Below are 18,201 nucleotides of genomic sequence, written 5' to 3' on the forward strand. Positions count from 1 at the left end.
AGGAATCAGTACTGCTTTTTTACTATGAAAAGTTTACTTTTTTAGGCCAATATTGCTGAAGATTTTATAGCTAGGAAACTATAAGTTACTCTGGGGGCTTTATTTAATAGAGCTTTCTCTGGTTATAAGACTTCGATGCCATCTCTTATAGTCTGATTATTCAAATTTCAGATTTTTGGCAGGTAAATTTTCCAGTATTACTTGGATGTGAAGGATGGACTTAGAACTGTGGTGAAAATTATATACTGAATTAAATTAAATTATTTGATCTTAACCGTAAGCCTTTTTTTCTGCCTTAGGCATTTGGATTCAATCCTAAAGTTAACAACTATGTTGAGAAGGCAGTTGCTGTGTTTGGCGGATTTTACATCCTTTTCTTTTTTGAAAGAACACTAAAGATGTTATTGAAGACGTATGGTCAGGTAAATGGACTTTATTTTAAATGTTTGATGTTTTACCCTCTAAAGTTACTTTATATAGGCATGTAAAGGCAGGAATTTTATTCTTACAGTTATGTGAACAGTTCAGTTATTAGACTTGTGAATATGAGCAGAAAGAAAAGAATCAATATATTGATAAGTATAAGAGGAACAGTTGATTCTTATTGTAGAATTTGGAGTAAATACTAACAATTTAATGTCCAATAACAGATGCACATAATTTGTTTCCTCTCATATTCATTAACATAAGAAGGTATATGTACTCTAAAACATGAAAAAAAAAAACAACCCACAACAGAATCTAATAAATGAGGATACATTTAAAGGGAGAGAATTTTTTTTAATCTAAAAAGATTATACTACATTTTTCTCTTATAGATAAAAACCATTAAATTCTCTTGCCTGCATGAGCAATCTTTGTTTCTTCTTGTAACATTTTCCTCTTTTGTTTTTCCCTGTAGAATGATCACACCCACTTTGGAAATAATGACTTTGGTCCTCCTCAAGAAAAAACTCATCAACCTAAAGCATTACCTGCCATCAATGGTGTGACATGTTATGCAAATCCAGCTGTCACAGAGCCTAATGGACACATCCCTTTTGATAATGTCAGTGTGGTATCTCTCCAGGTATTGTCATTCTCTCTACCGCATCGCTTACCCTCTGTGAAGCCTGCGGTGCATGCAGCTACATTAGTATTTTGCCCATTTAAATGTGTCAGGCTTTTTCCTGTAGGTGTGGGAAAAGTAGAATGCAAGTCTGTTACTTTTCCCACTTTCCCTCCATGTATTTACTACAAACACATGAATTAAGCATGAAATTGTGAGTTTCTGGGTCAGAGGCTTTACTATTCTCTGTGAACTCCGGGAGTTGGTGATGGACAGGGAGGCCTGGCGTGCTGCGATTCATGGGGTCGCAAAGAGTCGGACACGACTGAGCGACTGAACTGAACTGAACTGAAGACTGTTTAACTATGTAAGAACTACTTAGATTTACACAATAATGTGTAGCAAAATTAATTCAGAGCATTTCTCTTATTTTGCAATTCTTTCAAGATCCCAAACCAAAGAATACTTTTGAGTGATTTTGAAATTGAAAGGAGACTTGTAAGCTAAGAAAATTGTGTTTAGGGACTTCCTTTGTGGTCCAGTGGTTAAGACTCTGCCCTTCCAATGCAGGGGACACGGGTTCAATCCCTGGTCAGAGATCTCAGGTCTCACATGCCACATGGTGTGGCCATAAAATTAAAAAAAAAATTTTAATTGTGTTTGTTAATTATTTATATTTCAATTTTCTAAATAATGTTAATAAGTTTCATTTCTTGAGCAAGAATTATATGCCGAGTAATAGGCCAGGTGGAGCTAGTAGTAAAGATTTCTCCTGCCAGTGCAGGAGACACAAGAGATGTAGGTTCAATCCCTGGGTTGGGAAGATCCCCTGGAGTAGGAAATGGTAGCCCTTTCCAGTATTCTTGGCTGGAAAATCGCATGGACGGAATCTTGGTAGGCTACAGTCCATAGGGTCTCAAAGAGTCATGCTTTACCGAGGACACACACATACACAGTACACCAGGCACTTACTTTATCTCATTCATTTTCCTTAATAACTATTAAAAGTAGAATTCTTTTCTATGTGTTAGGACTGCATGTTATAACTATTAGAACTAAAAGGAGAGTTTATTTTCTCTGTGTTAGAACTATTTGGACCTCATACCCAAATGATGTGTGCAAAAAGGAGAATTTATTGGGAAGATAGTGGGCTGTCTAAAGGGACAGCCAAGCCACAGCCCCAGAACCATTAGAATCATTAGGACTCCCTCCTTCTCCTCTCTCTTTAGAGTCATTCTTCTCTTTCATGGTGGACCGGCTCCTTCATAAATTGGAAACATAGCCACTAGCAACTCCCGAGATTTATGTTTTATAATTTCAGCTACTAGATGGAATTGACCTGCCTCTTTCAGTCCTAAATACGCAATTTCTGGCAGGTGTCTCCTTGGTCCATCTTGAATTAATGTTCACTTTTAGACTCATCTCAGTGCTTAGAGGATTGGGCCCTTTGTATGACCCCAAGGGAGTATGGATGCAGCAGATGAGAGGTTATTATCAAAGGAGACTGGGATGCTAGTGTCATCGGTGTCCATTTCATTTGACAAATTAAGAAAGTAGAGCATTAGATGCTAAATAACCTCTCCAGGGTCTCTCAGTTCATAAATGGCAGATCCATAAGCTACAAAGTTAAATACAATATTAAAAAAGACAATTAAAAATAAAATCAAAAGGAAGTCAGCTGAGAAAAATAAGCAGGAAAAAAGATATTTGGAAGAGGTTTTATTAGTGCAGATGACCTTAATTTCCTTCTGGAAAGAGAGCATGATTGGCCTTATACTTCTTCCCACCTGATTAAGGAAAATCTCAAGTGTATTTCAAGAGGCAGTTTTGTGTGAACACTAAGCTAAGAGAGGAAATTATTTCATGCAACTTAATGAATGATGCTTTCAGGCAAGACTTTGCAAAGAATATGTAAATGTTCAAATAGATAATTTCCTATAATAATTTCAGCTAACATTTATTAAATATTCAAGGACTACTCCTAGAACATTAGATAAATGATCTTATTTGATCCTCATAACAGCCCAGGAGACAAGCACTCTTATAATTAGGAGACTGTGGCTTAGAGAGGTTAAATAAACCCAAGGACACAAAGCTCCTAATGATGAAGCTTCTATCAGAACTGAGGCCATCTGATGCTGAAGCTTGCACTCTTATATGACTTGCTGGATTACCTTCATCTTGTCACTGCTCTACTAGAATCAAGATGGTAACATTAACTCTTAATAAATATTAATTTTTGTAGGGGGAACAAGGTAATTTGGCCCAAGGTCACTGCTTTCTGAGGGCAAATAAAATTGAACTGTTCAAAAGTTTTACTTTAGTTTTAAAGTTCCAGGGCTCCTAATTTATAACTCCTAATAGTCAGAAGACACGTTTGCGGTCAGTACAAGCATTCTGACAGATGTGGTCCTAGACATGATCCTGTTTTACATAACTTAGAAATACCAATCAAAAGTCCATACTTTCTCTACTTCTGGTGCTAGTGCTAATATATAGGCTTTCATTCACTTATCTAATAAATACTGATTGAGTACCTGCTCACTATCCTAGGCACTGGGGATTTAGAAGCAGACAAATTCTTGTGACTTACATTCAGCAGAAACAGACAATATAGAAAAGAATAAACAAGAAAATATCAGGAGGACTTCTCTGGTGGTGCAGTGGTTAAGAATCCGCCTGCCAGTGCAGGAGACATACATTTGATCCCTGGTAGAGAAGATCCCACATGCTGGGGAGCAACTAAGCCCCTGAGCCACAACTACCCAGCCCATGCTCTAAAAGCTCACGAGCCTCAACTACTGAAGCTCACACACTTAGAGCCAATGCTCTGCAACAGGAGACGCCACCTCAGTGAAAAGCCCGAGCACAGCAACCAAGAGTAGCCTCTGCTTGCTGCAACTAGAGAAAGCCCAAGCACAGCAACAAAAATCCAACACTGCCATAAATAAATAAAAGAAAATATCAGGAAGCATGAACTATTTTGATAAAAATAAAATAGTTTTCATCAAATTTTCATAGATTTGATGAAAATCGTGGGTGATGTGGGGGTGGCACGTGGAGGCTTCTTTGATCACGAATAGTCCCTTAAGTGGTCAGCAGAGAATTGGATAATGAGAAAGAAGAAACAGCCATGCAAATATTTGGGAAAAGAATGTTCCAAAAGCTTTGATAAGAACCAAATTGGTCCCATACAAGGGAGCTGGAAGCTGAATGGCACTGAGTTTCCCAACATCAATTCTGGAGACCAGTGGCACAGTTCTTTGAATATTCTGAACAGAAACATCTGTGGAATTGTCAACCTGGGTAAGCTACCAGTCTCATGAGAGAACAGAATAAATTTGGGTGTCTGGAAATCTACTTCTAGAAATGAAAAGCACACATCAAGCAGAGAGGGTACATGCCAGGATGACTGCCATGAACCAGGCTTTGAGATGAGCCACATAAAATGTCCTGATGCTCATTTCCCCTGGGGACTATCTTCTGGCCGTTTTGGTTGTAGGTATAAACTCTAGTGGAGAGAGATGCAAACAAATTGAGCTGCGTACTGTTATTTTCAATTTTCTCTTCACATTGCATTAAAAAAAATGGAAAGAAGCGAAATTTTAAAATGCTATCAAGGACCAGATATTGCTTTCAGAGACAATGGATAAAGATATATGAGTCAATACTTGTTTTAATAATAAAGTTAGGCTATTTTCTAATCTTTTATATGATAAGAATATATTTAATGTAGGTGACCCCACCTCAATGATTGAACATGGAGTGTAAAATTCAGCGTTCATTTTGATGTCCAAGTATTGTCCCAATAATTTTGTTGATGATTCCTGCTTTTACTATTTTGATAGAGTGAAGTTTTTCCAAATTGAAGATAATAAGCACGAGTTAAGAAAAGTAGTTTAATTTGACATTATTATCCAAAGAACACAAATTACATAACAATCTGGATTATAATGACATGATTCATGTTTTTTATGGAATATAGGAAGAGCAAATGAAATGTTATAGAATAATTAAAATGCATGACTTAGGGATTTCTTTATCAATACTCACTGGACAATTTTGATTAATCACAGAATATTCAGAAATACTATCATGTTTAAGTTTGGTTGCCTTTGGTATTTTTTCTATCTTCACTCATGAAAACTATAGCTTTACATGTATTTAAAAAATTTTTGTTGCCATGGAGACTATTTATCACAGTTGGAGTGTAGAAGATATTTAACAGTTTGTTAGCTTGATAATAACTTTTAAATATTTAGACAAATGGTGTGAAACTTCCTTGGTACCCTTGCTTCAGTCTCAGTAAATGTTAGCACTGCAGCATGTGTCGGGTGTGTGTGCGCTGCTGTGGGTGTGTAGGAGCATTTGTGTTCTGGGGGAATTATAGAGACATAATAAGGAGGCAGTTATGAGGGAAGAAGTGGAGCACAGGATGCCATTTCTCATTGTTCAGTTACTGTCCCTAAGTACCATTTCCCATCTCACTCTCTGACACTTGCTCTGTTCCTCTCTCTGACTACTGCACAAACGTGGGGAGAAGTCACTGCTGTATCTTTGCAGCCAGGTGGGTCTTTTCCCCCTGAATCTACAGCTTTGGAAGGACTGTGTTTACCAGATTCCTCAAGCATGTCAGGTACTTTGGGGAGTGTTAGCTCTTCCAGCCACTAGGGGGCCCACCTAGTTCATTCCTACAGTAGTCTGTAATCACTCTCTTCTAAGTGAAACCTCCTGTGCTTTCATTTAAGAAGAGACGCTATTAAATAGGAGATGCTATTAAATATAAATGCTAGAAGCCATTTATTCTTCCCACAGAAGAAAAATTAATGTCAGCCATTAAAAAAAGTTGACTATTGCGAATTTTATGTTGAAAATTGAAGTGCAATGAAGTAGACTTTAGCTGCAAAGTGTGGTGATGTTAGGGACTTTGTCAGTGATGGATAGGATGTGATACTCTACAAATACAACATTTTTGAGGTGCTTGGGTCTCCATGAAAATCCAACAGATTTTAAATATAGTTCATTCATTCAAGTGTTTATTAATATATACTTGGCCTTGTTTTGAGTACCGAGATACATCAATGGGACAGAATAGACAAACTTTCTGCCCTTCCATAACATAACTGAAATATTCTGTAGTATACAGAAATATTTTACACAAAAGTGGAAAGCATCCTTTTTTAAGTACAAAAATCAGAAGCTCTGTATGTATGTGTGGGGCTTGCTTATTGCTCTTTTTCCTCGAGTGTGAGGGGTGTTTCTCTGTTCTTACCTGGAGGTGGAAGGATGGTGTCTATTCCTGGCTGACCAGGAATATTGGGAAGGAGGGTGGGTGACGAAAGGGGGCTGGGACACTGTGAGTATCTGACCTGATACCCTTGATTCAGTCCCATACTTCACTCCAGCCTTCAGTTTGCTTTGTGTCATAGAATTGAGGGCTTTTCTGGTTCAGTTTTCCCAGAGGGTAAATCTCTAGTCTTCATTTGAAGTGGTTTCATTGCTGAATTGACTTGGGAGCAGTCATCTGATGTTTTAATTGCTCCCTAAATAAACAACAACAAATTCCTTTTTTTAAAAGTAATTTTTATTGGAGTATAGTTGCTTTACAATGTTGTGTTTATGCTGTGCAGCATATACCCTGTTTTTTTTTTTTTGATTTCCCTCCCCGTTTAGGTCACTACAGAGCTTTGAGTAGAGTTCCTTGTGCTATAAAGTCAGTTCTTATTAGTTATCTATTTTATGCATAGTAGCAATGGTGTCTATATGTCAATCCCAGTCTCCCAATGCACCCCATCTTTCCCCCTGGTTTTCAGTTCCATCCTTCCTCTGCCGCCTTCAGAGGTGCTTGCTTGGTGCTTCTGTTCCCCAATGCTTCTGAGGTTTGGGGCCCTGCCTCACTTTATTTCTTTCAACTTTTTTCCTCTGTAGAGTCAGAACTTGTCCTCCTCTTTTCATCCTCCAAAATAAATATCTCTGTGCTCTCATCTTCCATTCTTTTATTTCTTGTGACTTTATGTCTTTTTTTAGTCTTTAATTTTAGGAAATTTTAAGAGGGACTAGAGAAAATATGTGTGTCTAGTCTGCCATACTGCACCAAAGACCTGTTTATTATATTATATATTTTTGAGCATCATAAGATTTGAAAACAGAAATCAGTTATTTTCTTTTATGGGGTTATACTGGCAGTTAGTTAAAATTGAAAATGATACATAAATTATGTAAAAAGTGGTTCTTGTTGGTCTTGATTGACAGATTCTTATAAAAGAGTTGGTTGAATTAGAGGCAAACGATGTCCTTACACCACCGTGAGGAGGAATTCTGAGCACACCTTGGTTGTTCGTGGCTTTAGTTTCCTCACTGGATCCATCTCCATGCTTCCTTGCTCCTTACAGACTTTTATCAGGCGCTAGACGGTGTCTTTGCAAAATCATGAAAATTTGTACCTGAATCCACTCTGAATGTAGCCCATGCTTGACTAATACTAACTTGCTTTCGTTCATCTTTAGGGAATGCTCATTTTCAGGAATAACTGTTGCAAAAAGTTTTCATTACTTCACAGAATTCTCAACCCAACCTTTTCTTCCTTTAATGATCAGACTGTGAAGATTATTTGGGAACTCTGTGAACTTTGCTGTCTCACTTCATCTGTTACTTCCCGGCTCTGTGTCCTCACATATCCTTGTACGCGCTCCATCTTCCTTTTTGTGTCAGAACTTGTATCCTTTCTCTTTTTTAAGGCTGTGTGCATGCTAAGTTTCTCAGTCATGTCTGACTCTTTGCGACTCCATGGACTGTAGCCCGCCAGGCTCTTCTGTCCATGGAATTCTCCAGGCAAGAATACTGCAGTGAGTTGCCATTCCCTTCTCCAAGGGATCTTCCCAACCCAGGGATTGAACTCGCATCTCCTGCTTGGCAGGTGGATTCTTTACTGCTGAGCTACCTGGGAAGCCCCCTCAAGTATTTGTGTACAATTTAAAAATTTACTCCATAATCTCTGAAATTTCTCTCTGGAATGATACAAGTGATTTTTCTAGGCAGCAGACTATATTCTTCACATTCATTCATATCCTTTCTGAAGCATTTCCGTAGTTCAGCATGCATTTGAATACCCTTTATTGGCTAAATGTTAGGAATATAAAGGCAGATTTTTCACAGGAACTTATTAATATTTCCTTCTTCTTGGAATTACTCATTAAATGGTTTCTGTGACATGATACTTTTCTCCTTGTCCCATAGCTACTACTTTCTTGATGTTTTCTCAGAATCTCCTTTTCTCTGCAGGACAACTTGGGGCAGGAAGCAAGGGCTTTGTAGTTACACGAGGCCAGTCTTGTGTGATTTGGGGAAAGTTAGTTAACATCTCTGAGTCTGTGTTAACTCCTCGGTAAAATGAGGAGCAAAATTCTTCATACGTTTATTTGAAAATTATTTATTATGGGCCAACTATGTAACAATGTGTCTGATGTTACACACACGCAATCAGTATATATTTCCCTCTCTCTTTCATTCACCACGTTTTTTTAATTTTCTTTCCTTACTTTTTAATCATAATGATCTTATTAAATCTTTTCACTTAAATTTACATTCCTTTGGGATTAACTTTTGAATCTGTGTGCATAATTATTAATATTTACAGATCATTGTTTAGAAGAGGGCTTCTTATACTAACCTATGAAGGCTTTTGAATCTGTCTGTAGTTTTTTTAGTGGGGTAGAGAAGGTAAAAACATAAAACTCCATGCTTTGTCATCTTGATTATTTACTGCTGAAAAAATTTGAGTGACTTTCCTGGAAATTAAAGTTTGACTTTTAAAACTTGAAGGCTTTTTGGTAAGAATGACAGCTTTCTGAATATATGCTGTTGACTCCTGTCTAATAGACTAAGAGAACTTGAAACATTCAAGTTTATTTATTCATTCGCTGGAATAAAACTTTAAAGTCCAACATAACGTGCCACTTGAATCATATTATCGGTTTTTGCACTGTATATTCTTTCAGAGTTGTTCAGCTACACACTTATTTGTCCAGTTGTATCTGTCATACTCTGACACATTCAGTTCATTTGAAAGGACATTAAAATGACACCTTAATTATGTAGGGAAGACACTTGGTTGTCATGTTATGGAAATAGTTGGGGTGCATAAAATCTTTAAAGATTGAATTGAGTTGAAGTTAAGTGCCGTTAACTTTTTAAATCTGATACAGACATTTTATACAGATAAATTCTAAAGATGAAAAATTTAGTGATATAAAATGTAAAGATAGTCATTCAAAAGATGAGATAGAGTGCCAGTGAATAAAGTCACAAGACTAGAGGTAGTACATAGAATCTGGAGAAGGCAGTGGCACCCCACTCCAGTACTCTTGCCTGGAAAATCCCATGGACGGAGGAGCCTGGTAGGCTGCAGTCCATGGGGTTGCTGAGGGTTGGACAAAACTGAGCGACTTCACTTCCACTTCTCACTTTCATGCATTGGAGAAGGAAATGGCAACCCACTCCAGTGTTCTTGCCAGGAGAATCCCAGGGACGGGGAAGCCTGTTGGGCTACCATCTATGGGGTCGCACAGAGTCGGACGCGACTGAAGTGACTTAGCACATAGAATCTAAGCTAAATCAGAACTAAAATGGAGAGGTTTGAAATGTCAACTGAAGCGACTTTCCAGAAAGGCAAACTATCCATGAAGGACCATTCTTGCTCTTCAGATAAAACAGTGTCTCAGATACATAAATTTGGCAGAAGCATTTTAGTTGATAGCCAGTGTGGGAAGGGCCTTAGGGTTATCTGTTGTTCCTTAAATTAGCCAGTCATTTGGCCAGCTAAGACATCCCTGTTTTTACACAGGGAGAGATGGCATCACCATTGACACAGACAATTCATAAAGAAAGAGCTGGTACTACCAACTCCGAGGCCAGCTGGGAAAATCAAATAATAATGTATATGAAAGTGTCTTGAAATGTACCCAGAATGAAAGTATTAGTCGCTCAGTTGTATCTGACTCTTTGCGACCCCATGAACTATAGCCTGCCTGGCTCCTCTGTCCCTGGGATTCTCCAGGCAGGAATACTGGAGTGGGTGCTAGTCCCTTCTCCATGGAATCTTCCTGACCCAGGGGTAGAACCTGGATCTCCCACATTGCAGGCAGATTCTTTACTATCTGAGCCACCAGGGAAGCCCCAATGTACCCAAATCCACACTGTGTAATCTGTTTGAAGGACAAGCAGTTGCTTAAGGGTCTCAGTCAGGGACTGCTATTATAGTCAAGTGAAAAGGGAATGTTTTAGTTAATCATCTGATAAACATTTATATATTAATGGTTAATATTTTTGTAGAGTTTTTAATTTTAATCCATTTGTATGCCCTTTCAGGTCCATGCAGACATAATTAAAATGCTTTGATTTCTGGGTATAACTTACAGACTTTTAGGCTTTCTTTTGCCTCTGTAAATAGACACACACAATTTAATTTCTGTTGAATAATTCATATTATAAAATAATAAAAATTTTTTAATCTAAAAAAAGAAAAGAAAGAAAAGACATTAAAAAATAAGACATTCTCAGAGAAGACTTCTCAACTGCCCTAGAAATTGCCAGAGAAATCCTGACTAATTTCTATCCCATATACTTTCTGCCAAAGAATCTTTAAAAATTCACTGAAATGAGTGAGTACTCCTCATAGTGGACAGAAATCTTTTGTGAGTTATCAGGATAAGATGCCAAAAATTGCTTGGTTTCCAGTTCGATTTATAAAGTGCAAAGCAAAAGGGAAAACAGAAGATCTGTTTGATGTTGGTGGGAAAGAAGGAAAGACGTTTGATAAGAGTTCTGGTTAGCGTTGGTCTGTCTTCGCAAGAGTTGGTCCCCTGGGGTTGAAAGATCAAAAGTGAGTGCATAAGCCTATGCTTCAGGAAAAAATTATAGTGTGATTAACAGAAATGAAACAGTCAGAAAGAATGTTGGAGGAAGGAGGGGAGGAGGAAAGATGATTCAATTTTCTCTAAATTAAAACATTTTTATTGAGGCAAAACATAAATATATATATATATATATATATATATATGGAAAAGTGTACAGCAAACAAAATAATTTACTATATACTATGGATGCCTTAAGGTACTAGGGCTTGTCTCATAGAACTTCTGTGAGAAAGGTTGGAGTACATAGCTGGACTTGTAAGAAATAGGTCATCGGGTATGTCCATGTGCGATTTTATGAGTAACAACAAATCACTCTCCAAAGTGTTATACTTATTTACGCTCTCATCAGCAGCAGAGGAGAGTTCACATTTTCTCCACAATTGGAGAATTGCTTTCTTTAGTGATTGTTGGACATTTCAGACTTTAAAAAAATACCTATTGCTTATTTAATGACTTTGTAACGGTGTCTTTCTGTGATTAGCCCTTGTTTATTTCTGATCACTAGTAAAGTTGAACATCTCTTTATATGCTTATTTGTCATAAGTTTCCTTTTGTGTTTCTTGTTCATCTGTCTCACACATTTTTAGTTGAGTTGCTTATCATCTTTTGCAGAAAGATTATTCTTAGACTTGTAAAAATGGCAAGGAATGCTTTATTTAAGATTATAGAGGTAGGGGTCAATGCTATTGCTATAGAGTAGAGAGGTGGGGCTCAACTTGGAATATAACAGAGACAGCTGAGGATTTATGTCTAACAAGCAGAGTGAGGCAGTCAGTGTATAGAGAATTACTAAGTGAAGACATTAAGAGGGATCCTTTTTTCTTTTTTTTGGCTGCACTGAGCTGCAGGAAGAACTTCCCTGACCAGGGATGGAACCCATGTGCCCTATAGTAGAAGCACAGAGTTTTAACCATTGGACCACTGGAGAGTTCCAGGAAGGATCCTTGTTAAACCAATTTGACAGAAGCTTGCTAAAGGCAGACCACGATGATCAGATATCAAGAATACAGGGATTCTTACTAAACTGACTTAGCATGATCCCTGCTACAACTGGACTCTGTACACAGGGGCAAAGAAGCCCGAGAGTGAGGTCTAGTTGAGAACTGGGCTCAGAGGATCCTGGCTAAAGTTTACTCAAGGATAGTCTGTCATTTGGAGGAGTTTTGTATATATTCTGGATGCTAATCTTCATTGATTAAATGAATTACAAATATATTCTCAAAGTCTGTGACTTCTCTTTTCATGTCATTTAAATTGAATTTTTTCAAGTTTTAACTTTAAAGTAGTAAAATATATCAATACTTTCATTCAAGATTTTTACTTTCTGTATTTTGTTTAAAATAGGTTCCCTTTGCCAAAGTAAAGAAGATATTCTTCTGTATTTTTTTTCCAAAAAGGTTAAAGTTTAATATTCCACGTGGAATTTGTTTCTGTGTATAAGGACCCAGTTTTTTTCTTTCTGTATAGATAAGCAGTTAATCTTGCTTCTGTTATTGAATAGTGCATCTTATTGCTGCCATGTGTCAAGTTTCTATATATCAATGTGCTTATATTCTAGACTTTGAATTGTCTTTCATTTGTCTATTAACAAATTTCAACCTTATTATCTCAGTGCATTAATTATTATAATTTTAGCGAACATTGAGTGTCCTAAGACAAGCCTCTTTACCTTGTTGTTTTCAGTGAAAATTATTTTTGTTCTTTCATGTCAATATCATTGTGGGGATTTTTATTGACATTGCATTGGACTTAGAGATCAGTTGAGGGACAGCTAACATTTTTGTGAGATTTCAGATTTTCATTGTAATTTTCTGTAGAAATGTCTTTAAAATGTTCTGTTAGATTTATTCTTAATTACTTTGTAGCTCTGTAAGCATTATAAATGGTATTGCTTCCTACTCTATTTTCTAATTATTATGTAGAAGTAAATTGAATTCAGTATATTGATTTTAATCCTGCAGTATTGCTGAAGCCTTCTATAATTCTTTGTGTTTTATTTGTTTGCTCTTTTGGATTTCCTATGTAGGTGTCAGTGAGTAAATTAGCAAGTTTTTTCCTTTATAATTGTTACAACCCTTTTTCTTGTTACATTGGCAAGGATTCACAGAGTAGAAGTAGTGATAGCTGGTGTTTTGTCTTGTTTCTGACTCTGATGGGCATACTTTTAAGTTTGGAAGGTGGCTGGCTCTGGTTTTTTTCTTTTAATAGATACCATTAATTAGATCAAGAAAGTTCTTTCATATTCAGAATTTACTAAGTATTTTTCTCAATGTTGAATTTTATTGGGATTTTTTTCTTTTTCTGTACTATAAACAAGTATGGATAATCTATACTTAGTTATTTTTTTTTCTTCTAAAATTGAGGAGTCTTAAAGTGGAAAGACTAAATGAATAGATAAAATTTTCTGGCAAAAATTTTGTCATTTATGAACTCTAGAGTATTATTCACTAGGTATCACTGATTAGTACTAACATGAAAATTAGAGCAACTTTGCTTTGTCAAAAGAACTTGAGCCAAAATAATGCCATGTGCAGCAGCATGGATGAACCTAGAGATTATCATACTAAGTGAAGTAAGTCAGACAGAGAAAGACAAATAGCATTTGATATCACTTATATGTGAAATCTAAAAAAATGATGTAAATGAACTTATTTACAAAACAGAAATAGAGACGTAGAAAACAAATTTATGGTTGCCAAAGGAGAGGGATAAATTGGGAGTTTGGGGTTAACAGGTATACACTACTATATATAAAATAGATAAACAGCAAGGACCTACTGTATAGCATGGAGGACCATATTCAGTATCTTATAATAACCTATAGTGGAAAAGATTCTGAAAAAGAATATCTATATCTATCTATCTCTCTCTATATAATATATAGCTGAATTACTTTGCTATATACCTAAAATGAACACATCACTGTAAATCAACTATATTTCCGTAAAAACTTTTTTAAAAAAAGAACTTGAGCCAGATAGATCTGAGTTGAAATTTTGACTCACAACTAGTCGGGTTACTGTACTTTCCTAAAACTGATTTTCTTTTCATCTTTAAACTGGCCAACGTCTCTCCCAATAAGGATTATTATGAGAATTAAATCAAATATTTAAAAAGTAATGAATAAGCGTAGCTGTGAAGTAACATTTTATTACTACTGCTGCCATACTACCAAACATCACCATCTTGCTGAGAAGGTGTGGGGATGAAGTGAGAGCAACAGCAGCCAACTTTGTGTGTGGCCTCAGAGCCACAAAGTTCTCTTTTTCAATCACAGAATAATTGGGTAACTTGCGATTTCGAGTAGGAGAGTTGGTATAATGTTGTGGGCTCTCGTCGGGTTTAGAAGCACAAATCAACTGAAAGGAGGAAAGCATTTTATGCCGTGGGTTTTCTGTGAAGTTATGGTGGGGTACATTTTGAAGATTCAGAATTGATGGATTGCTTTAGTATAGGAACAGTTTATAGTCGAGTTATGTTTATGAAGTTATCCAGAATAGTTGAGAGCAAGGTTTTCATGGATGTTTGCAGAAAACAAAACCAAATAGCAAGTTTGAATAAAGGATATGAAGACAGTTGGACTCCGAGGTTATTTGTTTCCCCTTTAGACCAAACTTCTCAGTGTCCAGGTACATTAGAAGAGACTTTGGTGCACAAAGTCCCACTTAGTAGGCAATTCTGTCCTCAGCGACACTGGAGAGGAATATAGAAGGACACAGCCAGGGGCTGGGGTGAGATGGAGTGGTGCTAGGTTTCCAGGTGTAAATAGAAGACATCTCATAGGTCTTCAGGGTATCATACTCTCCTTGATAATGTCTTTGTTTGCATTGCCCTAGCACAGAGTAATGATTGAGAATACTTGATAAAGAAAATAAATGCCCAGGGGTGAAAGTAGAGAGTGCTGTAGTAGGTACCTTAACAGTGACTATGTTTAATCCCTACAATGAAAAGTGAAAGTGAAAGAAATCCCTACAATAGTCCTGTGAAATAGGTGTTAAGTCTGTTCACAGATTTAATTAAGACTCAGTTAAATAACTCACACAGAGAATAAATGGCAAAGTTATGATGAGATCCCCTCCTGGGGTCTTGATTTGTAACCTCCTGTTCCTCTGTATACATGCATGACCTGACCTTCCTAATGGGAACATTGCTCTAGTCCTGATTTCTAACAGTGAACTTACAAGTGAACTTCTGCAGTACAACTTGAGGATTGCTGGCAGAGTGAAACTTCATTAATTTCGATTTTACTTATATATCATAATTAATAACTTATAATCTGTTGTATTTTCCTTTTAGACTGGGTTGTAGGGTATTTGAAGGTGAAAGTGAAAGTCACTCAGTTGTGTCCGACTCTTTGCGACCCCATGGACTGACTATACAGTTCATGGAATTCTCCAGGCCAGAATACCGGAGTGGGTAGTCATTCCCTTCTCCACAGAGTACTTTGGGTATCCTCTATCAAAATAGCTTTTGAAATAATTTGTTAGGAAGATGCACCTAAAGTTTTCAAGTTCTCTAAAGAAACACCAAGTTGTTATTATGGAATTGAGATGCCACATTAATCTTACCCAACAACATGGTGTGTTTTCTGAAGGCCTTCTGCCACACCTCATGCTGGCTGTGGATTTTGTTTGTTAGTGTGAATTATTGGAAGCGATAGAAGTGTACTTATCTAAACATGTTCTATACTAAATTGCTTTCACTAATCAAGCAGGGCTTATCCTTATTTAGAAGAATTAGTGAGGTTTTACTCAATTAGGCTTGATGTCAAGTTAATTTTTCCCCCATTAGGATAATGAAGAATTGCTGTGTTGCTTTTTGATTAAAAAAATTGAGAATGAATGCCAATACATTTTTCTTTTGAAAAATGAGAAAAAAATAAGAGATTCAAGTAAATTATTCTGGGCATCAGAAAGAGTTGCTTAGTTTTATTGTGTCCTTGCTTAATTTTATTATGCACGGCAACATAAGCAAGGGAGAAAATGTAAATATATATTCTATTGCCGGTATGTCTTTAATGTCAGCTTTTTCAAAATTTTTTAAGGTTGAGTTATAAAAGATGTCCATATCATAAACATTGAACTTGCCAAAATAGGCCTCTTTATATCTTCTGTTTGCTCATTTAAAAATATTTATGTGGTGCTATATTCTTTACATGCTACATCTTGCAGTTTGGGAATACTGGATCAAGACCTGGTGAGTAAATTTTACTCAGTGGATTGCATGATGGAAAATTTGCCAAAGCATGAGATGTTTTAGTGTGACAAGTAAAAGTCATGTCCTGAGTAGAAGGTCTTGGGGAGGTAAAATTTATTCTATATTCTATTATTCCGTGTTATATTTATTCTGTATATTTCAAAAACAAGAATCCTAAATTAAAAAGATCACAAGGCTGAAGTATCTTGCAAATGAACTGTGGTCTTGCCAAGATGTTTTTTGAGTTTGATACTGCTACAGTCCATAGCAGAACATCAGCAGATTGTTACACACATGCACAAACATGCACACACACACGCAAACATGCGCGCGCACACACACACACACACACACATCCCTTTAGGTATTTATCTGCTTATCTTTTCCTATCCAGTTTTATGTCTGAGGCAAATGTCCTGAGCACACATGGCACTTTTATAACTATCAATACTTCACTGATTATCTTAGTGAATAAAAATAATTGAAGGTGTTTAAGACCAAATTAAGTATTTGCTGTTAATAAATGTACCATCAGGTTACAGTCAGATCATTGATGGGAGGTGAAATTTGATTTTGCTGTGTACTTGCTTCTTAGAGGATTTTAGTCCCTTTTTGAGGATTTCAGTGCAATTAGGTTAATAACTCATTTCTGTTAGTTAAGTTGTGACTTTCTCCTATCTAACTTTGCTTGCTATGTTGATCAGTGGCCCAATATATCCAGATCTGTTATAAGTTTGAGTTTTTATTAATCAAAAGGAGAGACCTTAATGTGTAAGCTTCCATTTCTTTCTTTTTTTAATATTAAAACTTGATTATTCAGTTGGTATTTTTTTTCAAACCTTAAACTTTTTATTTTGTATTGGGGTATCGCTGATTAACAATGTTGTGGTCAGGTGAACAGTGAAGAGACTCAGCCATACATATACAGGTATCCATTCTCCCCCAAACCTCACTCCCATCCAGACTGCCACACAACACTGAGTAGAGTTTCATGTGCTATACTCTAGGTCCTTTTTGCTTCTCCATTTTAATATAGCAGAGTGTACATGACCCCATTTCTTTTTAAAATTATTCTTTTTGCTTTTTATTTCTGACATCAAGTATCAGAGCACTAAAAGTAAAAAAAAAAACAAAAACAAACTTTATTGAAACTTCTACTTAAGATTATCAAATTGCTTAATGAGCGTGACTTTATTAAACCTTTACAGCAAACTCCGTGAAGGCAGATTAAAGAAAAAAAGAATTCAATAGCTCAGAAGGCACCAATAAAGATTACTTTTGAAGTGTTAGTAAACCATGCATCTGGCTTGATGCTTTCTAGTTCATCTACTTTTATTATTAGATTATAAAATACATATCAGAAAAACTGAAGTGAGGGGTCATTGGTAGTTTTCTAGGTTGTAAAACAAGCAAATCTAGAGATTGTTTTACATTTGGAAAGTAAAATTGCAAAAATTCTTTACTGGGAAGGTGTTATTTTTGCAGAAAATTTCTCTGGATTCTTTGTAGTTTTTGTGACTTTGACCAAAATTTCAGTCAGTGAACTTATATCTTAAAATAATAAAGGCAGTCTTAAAATGAGCCTCTTTTGGGGTAATGTTTCATGTTCTGAATGATATCCTGGTCTATAGGCCAAATCAGTGAGGCTGTGTTAATGGGCAGGAGGATGGTATTTAGTTTCTAATTCTGTCATTCACTCATGTATCCTGTGATCACATGCCCAGTGCCAGTCTTTGTTCCATACCCTGGAGATATTGTGGCAAATTAGAAAATGTTTCTGATCTCTGGCACTCTGTGGGCACACAGCCTAACATTATAGGATTACAGATGCTGTGCAGGGAATTGAAATGCGGTGATGTGATGATGTCTGCATATCCAGTTTGGGTGGTCAGGGACATATTTAAGCTAAAATACAGACTATGGGAAGCAGCTATGCATGCAAAGATCAGGGAGAAGAAGGTCAGGGCTGTGGGAACAGAAAGTGCAAAATTTCCAGGGTGGGAAAGAGTTTGGTTGGTTTTAGGAATTGAAAGAAGGTCAGAG

At 36.5% G+C, this 18,201-nt stretch overlaps 1 protein-coding gene across 3 annotated transcripts in view; it reads left to right on the top strand.

Annotated features, from left to right (window-relative positions):
• Positions 1-18,201, top strand: part of SLC39A8 (solute carrier family 39 (zinc transporter), member 8) — an 83,503-nt gene that overhangs the window by 40,184 nt on the left and 25,118 nt on the right. For all 3 annotated transcript variants that reach the window (XM_010848286.1, XM_010848284.1, XM_010848287.1), the window contains 2 exons: positions 300-422; positions 902-1,069. In XM_010848286.1, the coding sequence (XP_010846588.1) occupies positions 300-422; positions 902-1,069 (291 nt within the window). The remainder of the gene's footprint in view (positions 1-299; positions 423-901; positions 1,070-18,201) is intronic.

Source organism: Bison bison, unplaced genomic scaffold (assembly GCF_000754665.1).
Source record: "Bison bison bison isolate TAMUID 2011002044 unplaced genomic scaffold, Bison_UMD1.0 scf7180017864263, whole genome shotgun sequence".
NCBI classification, from domain to species: domain Eukaryota; kingdom Metazoa; phylum Chordata; class Mammalia; order Artiodactyla; family Bovidae; genus Bison; species Bison bison.